Consider the following 15,839-nt stretch of genomic DNA (forward strand, 5'->3'; position numbering starts at 1 on the left):
CATTTTGCACACACCAGACAAACACAGATGCTTATGATATAAATACTTTTGGTAACTTGCAAAAACATCTAATTTATCATACCCATCTTTCTTCAGGGAAACTGGTGTATTTATGCGGACAGCAGATAACGTTGGATTAGACCCATTCACTGTTGTTATTTCTGTAACTGTGGAAAGCCTAAGTTCTTCAAAGAGGTCATACACTATAAGAAATTAAAACCAAAGCTTAAAAAAAATGCAATAATAAACATTTACACTGACACTGAATATCTTTGACAAGCTTGTTCTACAAGAGATTAATGCATATTTACTATCTTATATCAAACATATAAGCATAGTAAGACAACATGTACCTTGGTCATACATCAGTCTAATCAGTAGACACTTCCATCACACACACTTCCAACTATACCAGTCAGCTAGCTAGTCTTAGGGGTTGATTTACTAAAACTGAAGAGTGCAAAATCTGGTGCAGCTTAGAATCAGCTTCAAGGTTTTTTGTCGAAGCTTAGCCACTTGCTTACTGGGCACTTATACCCCCTTCCCAGGCCAATTTTTAGCTCTCAGAGCTCTTCCACTGTGAATGACAATTGTGTAGTCATGCAATACTGTTCCCAAATAAAAAATTTTATTCACATAAATAGAGCCTTCTTTTGGTGATATTTAATCATCACTGGGTTTTTACTTTTTGCTAAACAAAAAAAAAAGACCGAAAATGTTTGAAAAATAAAAATGTTTTTCAGATTTTGTTATAAAAATTTTCTCCTTCGCTGATGGGCACTGATGAGATGGCACTGATGGGCACTGATAGGCTGCACTAATGGGCACTGATGAGGTGGCACTGTTGGGCACTGATAGGTGGCACTGATGGGCACTGATAGGTGGCACTGATGAGCATTGATGAGGCGGCACTGGTGGGTACTGATCAGGAGGCACTTATGAGACTGTAGTGATAGGTGGCACTGATTGATGCCACTGATACGTGGCATGGAGAGGTGGCACTGATAGGCGGCACTGATGGGCACTGATAGGTGGCACTGGTGGGCATTGATAGGTGGCACTGATGTGCACTGATTAGCAGTACTGATGGGCACTGATAGGTGGCACTGGCGGGCACTGATTAGTGGCACTAGAGGGCACTGATTGGCAGCACTGGTGATCACTAAGAGGACCGATGTTCCTCTAACAGAAGCCGGTTAACAGCTTTCTTCTTTTCTTCTTGCCGACAGAGTGAAGAAAACAAAAAGATGGAAACCGGCTTCTGTTTACCTCCATGATCAGCTGTCATTGGCTGACAGCTGATCACGTGGTAAAAGGCCCACTGTGATTGGTCCTTTACTCTGCACATTGATCAGCCGAGTCCCAAGGGCTCTGTGATCACAGAGCGTGCCATGCGCGAGAACAAAGCACATACATGTACACCCTTCCGGCATTTTAAGCCTGTACTGTAGTTGTCTTTCGCCTATAGCGCGGGTGCAAAGTGGTTAATTTAACAAGCTGAAGTTAGAAGCTGATTGGCTTCCATGCACAGCTGCACCAGATTTTACACTCTCCAGTTTTAGTAAATTTACCACATAGTGTAATACTAAAAAGGTCATATGTTTTAGATGTACAAGGCACACTAAGTTTTCTTGCTCTGTGTAAGTAGTAAGTAAACTTGGAACCAACAACTAGAAGAGTAGGGCAAACTGTTCTTCTATTCCTTTAGCTTTTGGGTTCCAGATGTACTGATACAGTCAGCAACATGATGTATGGGGGTTTGTATGCCTCCCCAAGCAGTCTTGCCATCCCATGCCATGGCCTATATTGGATGTGCAGAAAACCTGTCCTGCCTTTACTTCAGGTTACAAAAGCAGTTACACATTTGTAAGAAGTTGAATACACATACAAAGTTGTCCTAGATACCTTAAATTGTGTTTTAAACACCTGCAGCATCAGGATGCAAAGTTCTTTGATGCAAACAAATACTGACTTATTATTTTGTTTTTTGTGATATGCAATACATTGAATTTATCCTTTACTACACCAAGACAGATATTCAACATACTTATTTAAAAGACTTGAAACATGAAAACAACTATTTTTGTTGGCTGATAGGTTAGTTAAAAAAAAAAACTGGAGTTTGCCATCAAGTTCTGGTCATCAGTACTCAGGAAAGATGTGCTGGAGCTGGAGAGAGTCCAGCGATCGGCAACAAAGCTAATAAGATGGCAAGGGGACTGGAGGACACCAGTTGTGAGGAACAACTACAAGCATTAAACTTATTCTCCCTGGAGAAGAGACACTTAAGAGGAGAAATGATAGCAATATACAAAATATCTCAATGGTGATTCTAGCATAGGGAGAAAACTATTCAGTCTCAGGTTGCTTAACCGGTTCCCGACTGGCTCACGTGTATATACTGTGGCACAATGGCACCACTGGGTGAAACCCCGTACGAGTACGTCCTCCCCTTTAGGAGCTGCCAGAGGGCCACTGCATGGCAGGGGACCCGATGCGCATGGCTGTTGGGGGGCACAATCACCGCCAGCCACGTGCGATTGCGTGCACGAGCGCCAGCACGGGATTTGTGTGCATTTACACACAAATCTCTGTTCTGTCAGGGGAGAGGAGACATATTGTTTGTTTCTACCAAGTAGGAACAACGATATGTCTCCTCCCCCAGTCAGTCCTATCCCCATACAGTTATAACACACCTAGGGAACACACATTTAACCCCTTGATTGCCCCCTAGTGTTAACCCCTTCTCTAATAGTGACATTTACACAGTAATCAGTGCATATTTATAGCACTGATCGCTGTATAAATGTCAATGGACCCAAAAATGTTTCAAAAGTGTCCAATCTGTCCGTCGCAATGTCGCAGTACCGTTAAAAATCGTAGATCACTGCCATTACTAGTAAAAAAAAAATAATAAAAATGCCATAAATCTTTTTATGGCATATACACTTATTGCGATTTTTTTACCAAAAATATGTAGAAGAATATATATTGGCCTAAACTGATGAAGAAATTCGTTTTTTTTTATTTGGGGGATATTTATTATACCAAAAAGTAAAAAATATTGTTTTTGTTTTCAAAATTGTCTCTGTTTTTGGTTTATAGCGCAAAAAATAAAAACCGCAGAGGTGATCAAATACCACCAAAAGAAAGCTCTATTTGTGGGGAAAAAAGGACACACATTTCGTTTGGGTACAGCATTGCATGACTGTGCAATTGTCAGTTAAAACAACGCAGTGCCAAATTGTAAAAATTGCTCTGGTCAGGAAGGGGGTAAAATCTTCTAGGGCTGAAGTGGTTAAAGTGATACTAAACCCAGGACTCTGCATTCACTATATCTGGTCTCCCACAGTACATAGAACATGGAAATGCAATTATTTTGGAAAAAATAAAAACTGCTAAATACCTTTTCTCATCAGCAGTATATAGCATTCTTGTGACTTCTATCAGAGTTCAGCCGAGCACTGGTTAGAGCTTGCAGGAGGAGTTTTCATTCTACATTGACTGTCCTATGAGGCTACATGACCCCTGGCCCTCTTTTTGGACAGTGCTGATTGGCCCTGTGGTGATAACATCCACCCTCCCAAAAAAAACTAAAAAAAAAACTCTCTAGCAATAAAAAGCAAACTGAGCATGTGCAGAGTGCCCCCAAGGCTCTGTACTATCAGAAGATGGATTGGGGACAGTCAAAGAAGGGGAGGATTAGAGAAGACAGAAGCAAACAGCCTTTTTAAACAATGTGGTGGATTTACCCCTTTGGTTCCAGAGTGAGTATAACAAGCATGCTTTACTGCATATACAGACTCATTTTACTGTTGTGGGTTTAAGAGACTATGCAGCCACTCAATGGGGTTGGAAGAGAAGCGCTTTAACCTTAAACTGTGTAAGGGGTTCTTTAGTCTCAGATAAGTAAGAATGTAGAACTCTCTTCCACAGTTGGTGGTGCCAGTGGAGAGTGTCAATAATTTCAAAAAGACTCTTAGATGAGCATCTTAGTGAATGCAAAATACAGTGATATGGGAAATGTTATTGATATACACACACAGGTTGAACTGAATAGACCGGTGTCTTTATTTAGCCTTACTAACTGTGGGCCCAAACCCAAACCTTTTTCTGTTGAAACAGTAAGAATAGCTAGTATAAATCAACTAGCGAATGGTAAATCCATCCAAAAGGTATAATTCAGTTAAGGCTAAATCCCAACATCATAAACCATTCATTAGATTCTCAAGGCTTTATGGTTTCAATAAGCAAGATCTCTGTGCTGCATTCCCAGCACTACCTACTACTACTTCACATTCATTATCAGGTCATCTTGTTTTTGCATTACTTACTCCATTAATGTAAAAGTATGTAGAATATAGCATGGTAAGTAAGACTTCCTTAGCATTTCTTGATAATAGCAAAGACAGGAGGCTGACCCACATAAACTGATTGGGACAACCTAACGCATTCCATTCAGAATTAACACATTTTGGTGGGTAGCATTTAAAACATTTTATGATGGAGCCTACTGGGTACTAAGTAGACATGATGTGGTGAACTGAGCATGTTTGCATAATTAACAGGGAGGAAATGGTCAAGTTCTTTATAAAGTGCATTCATTGAATTTGCTATTACTACCTCATTTAGTAAAGCTTGCAATGGGTTAACTACATTAGCTGTATTACATTAACTGCAGTCAGCTGTAAAGAACCCCTTACCATATTACTAGTAAGGATGAACAAATCTTTCCCTTTCATTTCATGATTTGCAGGTAATCTCTGAGACCATCCCCATTATAATTCATCACTGCATTTGGTGTATAATTACTGTTATATGCATAGTTGCCCTTCAAGTTTATTTGCATTTAGCTTTTAATTCTGAAACTGTTATGAGTTATTATTTAATAACAAGATCAGTGTGTTACAAATTAATTTTTGATTTTATCTAGGCTTACCAGAGACAGCGGATTCTTGGCATTTTATAATGCTCAGTAATGTGAAAAAAATAATGAGTTTGGGGAATTTCATCTTCTCTTTTCCAAATTACATAAATCTAAAAAGACAAATGCACAGAATAAATCATGCTGTTAGCATTAATAAAAACGTATCAATTAGTAATCCATGAACCGCATTTTATTACATTAACGATAACTTTTTTTTTCAGATAATAGGCTAAGAAATACACTAATTAAAAGGAAATTATCATTATTATACCGGATTTAAATAGTGCCAACAGCTTGCACAGCACTTTACAATATAACGGGGGACAGTACAATTACAACACAGTTTGATACAAAAGGAATAGGAGGGCTTTGCTCGTGGAGCTTACAATCTATGGTTTGTGGACAATTTTCATTTGGATATTTTAAAATTAATTTATATACTGTATAGATCTAGATCTAAAGGTCTAGGTCTAAAGTCTAGGTGTTTTTCATCCTAATGCATTAACCGCTTGCTGACCAGCGCACACCGATGTACGTCGGCAGAATGGCGCTGGTAGGCACAAGGGCATACAGGTACGTCCCCTTTAAGAAGTGGTGTTGCAGGCTTACACTCGCGGCGCGGGCGCGTGCCCGCCACGTTCTCCGTGACCGCGGGTCCCGCGGACTCGATGTCCACTAGGTGCCCGCGATTGTGTCATGGAGAGGGAGAAGGGGGAGATGCTTTTGTAAACAAAGCATTTCCCCGTTCTGCCTAGTGACAGGACAGAGAGCACAGCTCTCTGTCATCGAGAGCAGTGATCACTGTCCTGTGTGTTAAAGCCCAGCCCCCTAAAAGTTAGAATCACTCCCTAGGACACACTTAACCCCTTCACTGCCCCCTAGTGGTTAACCCCGTCACTGCCAGTGTCATTTATACAGTAATCAATGCATTTTTATAGCATCGATCACTGTATGAATGACAATGGTCCCAAAATAGTGTCAAAAATGTCCGATGTGTCTGCCATAATGTCGTAGTCCCGATAAAAATCGCAGATCGCTGCCATTACTAATAAAAAAAATTTAAAATAAAAATGCCATAAAACTATCCCCTATTTTGAAGACGCTATAAATTTTGTGCAAACCAATCAATATACGCTTATTGAGAATTTTTTTTACCAAAAATATGTAGAAGAATACATATCAGCCTAAACTGAGGAAAAAAATTTTTTTTATATATACTTTTGGGGGATATTTATTATAGCAAAAAGTAAAATATATTGCGTTTTTTTCAAAATTGTCGCTCTTTTTTTGTTTATAACGCAAAAAATAAAAACCGCAGAGGCGGTCAAATAACACCAAAAGAAATCTCTATTTGTGGGAAAAAAAGGATGTCAATTTTGTTTGGGTACAATGTCAAACAACTGCGCAATTGTCAGTTAAAGCAACGCAGTGCCGAATCGCAAAAAGTGCTCTTGTCAGGAAGGGGGTAAAATCCTCCGGGGCTGAAGTGGTTATTGTAAAAAACACCCCAATAACTTTTCCCGCCCCAAACACACTCCTGAGTCCTCTGCAGGTCTACTCTCCCCTGCTGCTGTCAGTAAAATCTTGTAAGGAGGGAGTGAGGGGTGTGACCAAGCCACGCTGTGTGTGCTAATGGATGTTCATAGCCCAGATTAGGAGTATGCCTGCACTGGTGCCTCCATAGCACATGGTTTGAAAATGGTAAGAAAGCCCAGAATTTCTTCCATGCTTGAATGGAATCCTAGTGTAATCCTCACACAATCTGTGTGTAAATGACTAAGAGACGGTTCACACGGGGCGACTTGTCAGGCGACCTAGCCGCCTGACAAGTCGCCTACCGTTCTGTACAATGGAACCGTTCTAATCGGAGCGACGCAAGTCGCTCCGACTTAGAAGAAAGGGTCCTGTACTACTTTGGGGGCGACTTGCATAGACTTCTATACAGAAGTCGTCTTGCAAGTCGCCTCGGCAGTCTTGTGCAGGTCGCCTCGGTGAGGCGACCTGCAAGTCGTGCCGCGTCTAGTGTGAACCGGCACTAAGCCATGTGATCCCAGCATTGCTTTGGGAGAGGCTTGTTTCACAGCCCAGCTGGACTAACTTTGTAACGAAAATATAATAAATATATAAAAATAAATATAAATAAAATCTTTTAATAAAACATTTTGTCTGTCAAACAAACGTTTAAAATGATTTTGTGAATGTCTCTTATGCATAGTGCTTTTGAATAACTTAAAGTGTTGCTAAACCCAGGACCCTGCGTTCACTATATCTGGTCTCTCACAGTACACAGAACATAGAAATGTAATTATTTTGGTAAATTGAAACTGCTAAATACCTTTTCTCATCAGCAATTAGAAAGGTTTTGTGACTTCTATCAGTGTCTAGCCAAGGATTGGTTAAAGCTTGTAGGAGGAGTTTTCTGACTATCCTATGAGAGTGCAAGACCCCTGACCCTCTGTATGGACAGTGCTGATTGGCCCTGTGCTGATCGCATGCATCCTCCCAAGAAAAAATCCCTCTCTAGCAATACACATCAAACTGAGCATGTGCAGCCTGACTGCATAGACTCTGTGTTATCAGGAAATTATCAGGGGACAGTGAAAGGAGGAGAGGATCAGAGAAGACAGGATCAAACAGCCTTTTTTACACAATGCAGAGGATTAACCCCTTAGGTTCCACAGTGAGTAAAAGAAGCATGTTTTACTGCATATACAGACTGATTTTACTGTTGTGGGTTTAGCAACACTTTAAGTTCTAGGTATTACATGTTTACTATACCATCCTGTGAACACCATATGCTAGTTAAACATTTGATTTGTCTGATTTGTTTAAAATTCCAATAGCTCACTGCTCTCCAATCAGCAGGTAGTGAACAATGTAGAATCTTGTTTGCAATGCCTAAACTGTATACCAAGTAAGAACTTCAACCCCTTCCTATGGACTGTACATATACAGTTTATATGGCAGCAAGAGGTGTGTCTTGTTTTGCCAAAAAACAGGCATTACTGTTTTGTATTGGAAGCATGCTCAATCGCATGCCCCTCTCACTATGACAGCACTGTCACCAACAGCTCCCAGTTACGAAGTGATAATCAGGAACTGAGAGAATGAACCCCTGATCATGTGGCAGCTAATTCCAGTCATCTCAAAATCAGATAGCCCTTGATGGCAAAATGCCCACTATTGTTTCTTGGCCCTACTTTGGGTACAAATAACAAACAATTCACATATGTGTTCCTATGAACATCAGAAGTAGGGGAATTTAATTTGGGTTTTATTTTGGTGGTGGCTCATGACAATGGCAAGAAATATACAGTTAAAGATAAACAAATGATCTTTCCTCACTATTTTGGTTCAGTTTTCATAAGGAGAGCTCCATTAATACAAGGTATAATGCACTTGGATACACTAATGCCCCATACACACGATAGGATTTTCCGAACTTTTCTTGCATACACACGGTCTGTCAGAGAGGTTACCTTGTTGGCCGTGGTGCTGGCCGCTCTGGTGCACGCTGGTGTGCGCCGGTTCGCGTTGGCGTGCGCGTTCCTGTGCGCACTGGTGTGCATGGTCCTGTGGGCCCTGGCGTGTGCACTGGCGTTCGGGGGCACGCGTGTGCGGCGTTTGGCGCCAACCGGCCTATTTAGGTCTGCTCTGCACTCTGCCCGGTGCTGCCTGATCAACAGCTCCCGGTTCCATAGTTCCCTTGCCTGTTCCTGCGTTCCTGTGTTTCCAAGATCTCCTGACAACCTGGCTTGCCCCTGATATTGATATTCTGCTGATTTCTGCCTGTACCTGACCTCGGCTTGTTTGACCTTGCTTGTGCCTGCTCCTACTGTACCGTGTTGCCTGCCTGTTGCCGAACTGCCTGTGCCTTGACAAACCCGCTCTGCTCCTGCTCAGCATCTTTGCTGTGTTCCAGTATACGATCTGCTGCTTGAAGTTCTTCTTCCCTCCAGCACCTGGATCCCTCACCAGGCTCTCTTACCATTCCATACTCCCGTGCCTCCTGTCCATTCTACCAGGGGCCGCGAGTAGGATACGTACGGGAGACCACCCTCTGCCCAAGCGGACTCACTGGTAAGTAAAGTCTGACAGTGTCACACAAAGTTGGTCAGAAATTCCGAACGTCAAGAACGAGGTGACGTACAACACGTACGACGAGCCGAGAAAAATGAAGTTCAATAGGCAGTGCGGCTCTTCTGCTTGATTCCAAGCATGCATGGAACTTTGTGCGTCGGAATTGTGTATACAAGATCAGAATTTACGACAACGGATTTTGTTGTTGGAAAGTTTGAGAACCAGCTCTCAAATTTTGTGTGAAATTCGGATGGAAAATGTCCGATGGAGCCTACACACGGTCAGAATTTCCAACAACAAGTTCCCATAGAACATTTTCCATCGGAAAATCCTATCGTGTGTATGGGGCATTAGTTGTTGCAAAGATATGTACAGATTTACTTCCACATGCCAAAGCTCCAAAACTCGATTAAGGCTTAAGAGTTCATTGTACCCTCCCCATAAGGGGTTAAAAAGCTGATAATAATTCTAGCCTTCCCCTACTTAGTCCGCGCTGGGACTTCCTTCATATTGTGCCCATATTTGTGATGGGGAGCCGCCTGAAACAAGTCTCTTCGAATCCCCGAAGGACCAATCCACCCCCCAATCCCCCTCTCAGCAAAAATCCTCTCCCCACTTCTAGTACAGATCCTCTCCACCCAGTCCTCCCTTCCAGCACCCTCCTCCCCCATCCTGAGTCAAATTCCTTCCTAGACCATCGTTCCCAACACAAATCCTCTTTCCCCCAAATCCCCCTTCCCAGTACAAACTCCCCCCCCCCCAAAAAAAGCAGAAATCCTCTCCCATTCTAGTTCAAATCCATACTTCCCAATTGTTCCCATTTTGGTAGGACCTTCCTGAGATATGAACAAAATGCCATACATCCAGACTAAGGGCTGGTTCACACCTAAACGCCGTGGGGGAAATCCGCATTCACACCACATTCAAAATGCACTGCAGTTGTGATCTGCAGTGGGTATCAACTTAATGACTCCCCAAATGCAGGTCGCAAATGCAGTGTGTTTGCCTGCACCAAATTGTATGATCAGACGTACCATATGATCCAGTTGATGTGCGTTTTGTAGTGCATGCACAACTCTTGGTGCAGTCCAGCACAATTTCAGACCATTCAAATGAAAAGGCTGAAAATCGCTCAGTGCCTAGAAGACATGTGAATCACACAGGAATGTATAGTGCATTCCTGTGACTCATAGTGTGAAAAGGCCCTGGAGCCCCGTGCCAAAAAAAGTTCTGGCACTCGGCTCCACTAACCTGGCAGGAGGGACACTAGTGTAGGCACCTGGGGAAATTGCTCTGAATCTCTAGTGAGGTCCCCATAATCCCAGACACCGTGATTGCCCCCTCTGTAGCAACCAGCATCTCTTTGAAGATGGGGCAAAGAAGAGTACAGTGATTGGGTAGGGGGGGTAAGAGAATACTGTATGTGCTAGGGAGTGCTTTGGGAGGGGAGAGAAGGAGGACATACAATCTGACCCCCCCAGTCCTATACCCTCCCAAAGTGCCCCCTAGCAGATACTGTATACTCTCCCTTAGCCCCCAAATCTTTACAAACTTGTCCCCCTTCCCTGTGCCTCCTCCCCTACAAGTCTCATGTATACTGTAATCAGTATAGACCTCCGATCAGTGTGGGATATGGAAAGCTATGTCCATTCTCCTCCCCCCTCCTCCTGTCTGTGTATTCTGTATAGGAGAACAGCAGAGCCGAGAAGGAGGAGGGGCTTTAGTACATGAGCTTACTGTGCCATGCTAATGTGAGGCAGCAGCGAGGGGGGGGGGGCAGAGAAGCTGGCTGCCATGTGGGACCCGAGACACCCATACAACCCACCAAGCAGGTGTCACTGCTGCCCACCCCAGCATGCAAAAGGAAGTGGCCACACTGTTAAAGCTACAAAAAAAAAGGCACTAGCTGCCTGGTTTGTATTGCTTCTCTGACAGATGATGGGTATAGAGTACCCTCCACATGTCTACACATTTGCCTTCACAACTACTAACAAATATTCCCCATTGCCTTTCACAATCCTACTAGCTTGTTTATTTTTTTATTTTTATTTTTGTTTTGTTTTTTGTTGTTTCCAGTTGTTTCCAGTAACCTGTAAGAGGCTCAAACAACAGATTACAGAACACAAAAATGAATAGGAGGGAACAGATGAGGTTTACCAGTTATTCCTGGCCACCTGATTTCAGAGACAGTTTTACCCTTTGAGCCTCCTTTGTTATACCCCATATTTAATACCTGTAAATGTAGTATTGTGGCGAAAAAAATTTCCTATGGCATACAAACTACCTGTCTACTATCCCAATGAAAAGTACCACATGTACATTTCATCCTTCCTTCCATTTTTACTTTTGTAAACTTAACAGGGCAATTGGCACCAGAAGTAATATCCAGTATATGCATAGCTTATGCTCCTTAATCTTCGTTATAATTTGTAAGTCACTAAACCAAATTAAATGCTTATGTTAAGCATCCTCTTACCTTGTTAAAGGTATGAAAAGCCCAGAACACATACAGTGGGGACGGAAAGTATTCAGACCCCCTTAAATTTTTCACTCTTTGTTATATTGCAGCCTTTTGCTAAAATAAAAAAAAAAAAATTTCCTCATTAATGTACACACAGCACCCCACATTGACAGAAAAACACAGAATTGTTGACATTTTTGCAGATTTTGAGAAAAAGAAAAGCTGAAATATCACATGGTCCCAAGTATTCAGACCCTTTGCTGTGACACTCATATATTTAACTCAGGTGCTGTCCATTTCTTCTAATCATCCTTGAGAAGGTTCTACACCTTCATTTGAGTCCAGCTGTGTTTGATTATACTGATTGTACTTGATTAGGAAAGCCACACACCTGTCTATATAAGACTTTACAGTGCATGACAGAGCAAATGAGAATCATGAGGTCAAATGAACTGCCTGAAGAGCTCAGAGACAGAGTTGTGGCAAGGCACAGATCTGGTCAAGGTTACAAAAAAAATTCTGCTGCACTTAAGGTTCCTAAGAGCACAGTGGCCTCCAATGGAAGACGTTTGGGATGACTAGAACCCTTCCTAGAGCTGGCCGTCCGGCCAAACTGAGCTATCGGGGGAAAAGAGCCTTGGTGAGGGAGGTAAAGAAGAACCCAAAGATCACTGTGGCTGAGCTCCAGAGATGCAGTCATGGAGATGGGAGAAAGTTGTAGAAAGTCAACCATCACTGCAGCCCTCCACCAGTCGGGGCTTTATGGCAGAATGACCCGACGGAAACCTCTCCTCAGCGCAAGACACATGAAAGCCCGCATGGAGTTTGCTAAAAAACCCTGTCCAATACAGTCCCAACAGTGAAGCATAATGGTGGCAGCATAATGCTGTGGGGGTGTTTTTTAGCTGCAGGGACAGGACGACTAGTTGCAATCAAGGGAAAGATGAATGCGGCCAAGTACAGGGATATCCTGGATGAAAACCTTTTCCAGAGTGCTCAGGACCTCAGACTGGGCCAAAGGTTTACCTTCCAACAAGACAATGACCCTAAGCACACAGCTAAAATAACGAAGGAGTGGCTTCACAACAACTCCGTGACTGTTCTTGAATGGCCCAGCCAGAGCCCTGACTTAAACCCAATTGAGCATCTCTGGAGAGACCTAAAAATGGCTGTCCACCAACGTTTACCATCCAACCTGACAGAACTGGAGAGGATCTGCAAGGAGGAATGGCAGAGGATCCCCAAATCCAGGTGTGACAAACGTGTTGCATCTTTCCCAAAAAGACTCATGGCTGTATTAGATCAAATGGGTGCTTCTACTAAATACTGAGCAAAGGGTCTGAATACTTAGGACCTTGTGATATTTCAGTTTTTCTTTTTTAATAAATCTGCAAAAATGTCATCAATTCTGTGTTTTTCTGTCATTATGGGGTGCTGTGTGTACATTAATGAGGAAAAAAATTAACTTAAATGATTTTAGCAAAAGGCTGCAATATAACAAAGAGTGAAAAATTTAAGGGGGTCTGAATACTTTCCGTCCCCACTGTATATTCATAAAACCAGCTACATACTGTATTTGTCTATCCTGGCAGGTTCTTATAAGTATTACCTGATTCTTCAGTGCATCAGCCCTAAAAAATTGGACAGCTGTAACAGCACTGAAATAAACTTATCCTAGCAGAGGAAAAACACTTGCATATTTTGGTAAATTACCTTATACACAGAGCTTTTAGAGACATGGATTGAACATCAATAACATCCTAGTAAAACATTATTAATTGCAATCATAACTAGCCAAATGTAGTTTTATTTTTCTAGTTGATCTAACATAAAATAATTAGCTTTCAGAGTAAAGCAGCTTTATAATGCTAGAACACTGTGTAAGACATCAAACTTTGTTTTGGAAAGGTCATTGTGGAACTTAAATGCCAATTTGTTTAAATTAACCTAATTTATAGTTAACTATTAGCACATAGGGCATACACAAAGGGTTATTATAGATGTCTGTTCTTTCCAAATGCCATTGTAAATATTGGACTTCACCCCCTAACACACTGCTGTGAAATTCTGTATGTATGCACGAAAAGAAGAGACTATTACGTAAAGGTTCCTGATGAAAGTAGATATTTTTAACTAATCACCATATATGACAAAATAATCTAGTGTCAATAAGTTATCATTTTTTTTGGCGGTTTAACAAACTCAATATTTTATTTTCAGAAATGTATTTAATGCCGCATAGCTCACTGAGAAAGGAGAATATTGGTCAGGTATACGATGTAGTATTTCTTTTCCAGTAGTGTTTATTAAGAAATTTTCCAAAAGTAAACAGAGAATACAAATGCTATTGCACATAGCATCATACAATACCTTTTTTTTGTAACAAAGTGAGTAACGGAGAAAACGGCGGTTATAACATTCTCAGAAACAATGTACTATTTCTAAATACAATTTTAAGCATTACTGATCATAAACCTTAGAACATGATGTAATTGCTTATTATCTGATTGGCAAGTTGTAGAAAAAAATTAAGAACATTTTTAAAATTCATAAAGAATGTCAAGAAAAAATACAAATTTTACCACAAATAAACATTTTAAAATACATGTAAATTAAAGAAGTAGGACTACCAAAATTAATTATATAAGGAGAACATTATGGTATATTATGTATGATGTACAAAGTAATCTAATACAGTAACCTGCATATAAGTAGCTAAAATAAAAGTTAGGTACTGCTGCAAGACTATTTAGATACTAAACTTACTATGCAATAATATCAAATAAGAAAAGATATCACTTTCTAGTAAAGCATATTAGTCAGAGAAATTTGCCCAACAGAATATTTGAACTTACTTTTCATACTTTGTTGAAGTCTCAATCTATATAGGTTTTAAGGAGGTCCTGCAGGTATACTTAGCAGAAGGAAGAGAGAGACTGGGCAGGGTGAGTAAGGGAATACCTCCACTCAGACATTAGCCCAAGTTCACACCTCAAAAGTAACACTGTACCTCTCGTGCCTGGGGGCTCTGCTCTGAAGTAGTAGGTGGAGCACTTTGTGAGTTCATTGCTTGAACTTCAAATTCTCCTAAAAAAGTACAACATTTCAGTTATTTTATTAGCTGCTTCTGTACATAAACATAAACACTGTAAAGTGTATTGTTGATATCAATACAGTAATAGCAAATATATCAGTTTCTTGAAGATTTATTCACTACATTAGTCCTGGCATTTTGTATTCCCTTATGCACTTCATGGTTGGGTAGCTGCTATTCTTACAATTCTTACCTCTAGACAATTCTATGGTCTGTATAGCCTCTTAATTCATTATCTGCAAAGTGTAATCTATATTTTGTGTACCAACAGAAATGTACCATACAAAGTTAAAAGAAATCTAGGGTCATGGTACACACTTTCTTTTTATAATATCAGCATTGTAATAACAATACAATAAGTAGTTATTTTTGACAACCCAATATAAACTTACTTGAAAAATCTCCTTTTATGTTGTGAGTGCTGACTGCTGGCCATCTCTTTCCACAACTTCCTGGATTCCCTGCAGCTTCTTCTCTGCTGATTACTTTCAATTACTAAGGACTATATAGCCCATGGTACATTGCTGCTTACAAACAGTTATTCCTGTACTGACTCTACCTCCTGAAACTCCTCCTCCTAAAATCTCTATAGTTCAGAAGTCAGGTTCTGTGAAATGTGTGACACAGAAGTTCCTACTCACATGGTATAGTGAATACATGTCACAGAATTCAAGGAAGTAAATGTGTGGGGATCTTCACAAAGGAAATTTACAAACTTCAACATCATTCAGAGTAAAAGGAGTAGGCCAGAAATAATTGAAATACAATGTGGAAATTAATATATGATTTTACATTTTGATTATGGATGGGCTTTAAGAAGGCATAAAAAGAAAACGATATTATGCAGATATGGAGCACTGGATGGAATTTGTCCTGTACGTTTTGAGAAGGCACAATGTTTCATTGCTTTAGCAAATTCAGACACTGAGATTTATGATTATGTTATGAAGACTCCTTGGCAGCTTGCATCCACTTCTCAACAATATCCTGTTATAAATGGGAAAATTGCACTTAGTGAGCTATTAAGTTGATTATATCACACAACAGCAGCACTCACAAATATGTACACACCATATAAACAAATAAATAAAGAAAATGTTGCGCTGTCAAAATTGTAATATAGTGATAAAATCTTACCCCAGTATAATAATATCAGAGGATATACACATAAACCATTAAAGTCCATCACATAATCCAAAAGACATGATATAAATGTTAGAGTGAAAAGAGGATGGTGTCCTTCCAATTAACGACAGGAGTAACACCTCATGCTCCCC

The 15,839-nt window shown here is 40.7% G+C and overlaps 1 protein-coding gene across 1 annotated transcript in view; it reads right to left on the minus strand.

Annotated features, from left to right (window-relative positions):
* Positions 1 to 15,839, minus strand: part of LOC141141237 (uncharacterized) — a 151,629-nt gene that overhangs the window by 56,652 nt on the left and 79,138 nt on the right. Inside the window, exons 2-4 of the mRNA XM_073628921.1 lie at positions 14,479 to 14,555; positions 256 to 286; positions 83 to 203 (exon numbers count right to left, since the gene is read on the minus strand). Of these exons, the coding sequence (XP_073485022.1) occupies positions 83 to 203; positions 256 to 286; positions 14,479 to 14,555 (229 nt within the window). The remainder of the gene's footprint in view (positions 1 to 82; positions 204 to 255; positions 287 to 14,478; positions 14,556 to 15,839) is intronic.

Source organism: Aquarana catesbeiana, linkage group LG04, assembly GCF_042186555.1.
Source record: "Aquarana catesbeiana isolate 2022-GZ linkage group LG04, ASM4218655v1, whole genome shotgun sequence".
Taxonomy (NCBI): Eukaryota; Metazoa; Chordata; class Amphibia; order Anura; family Ranidae; genus Aquarana; species Aquarana catesbeiana.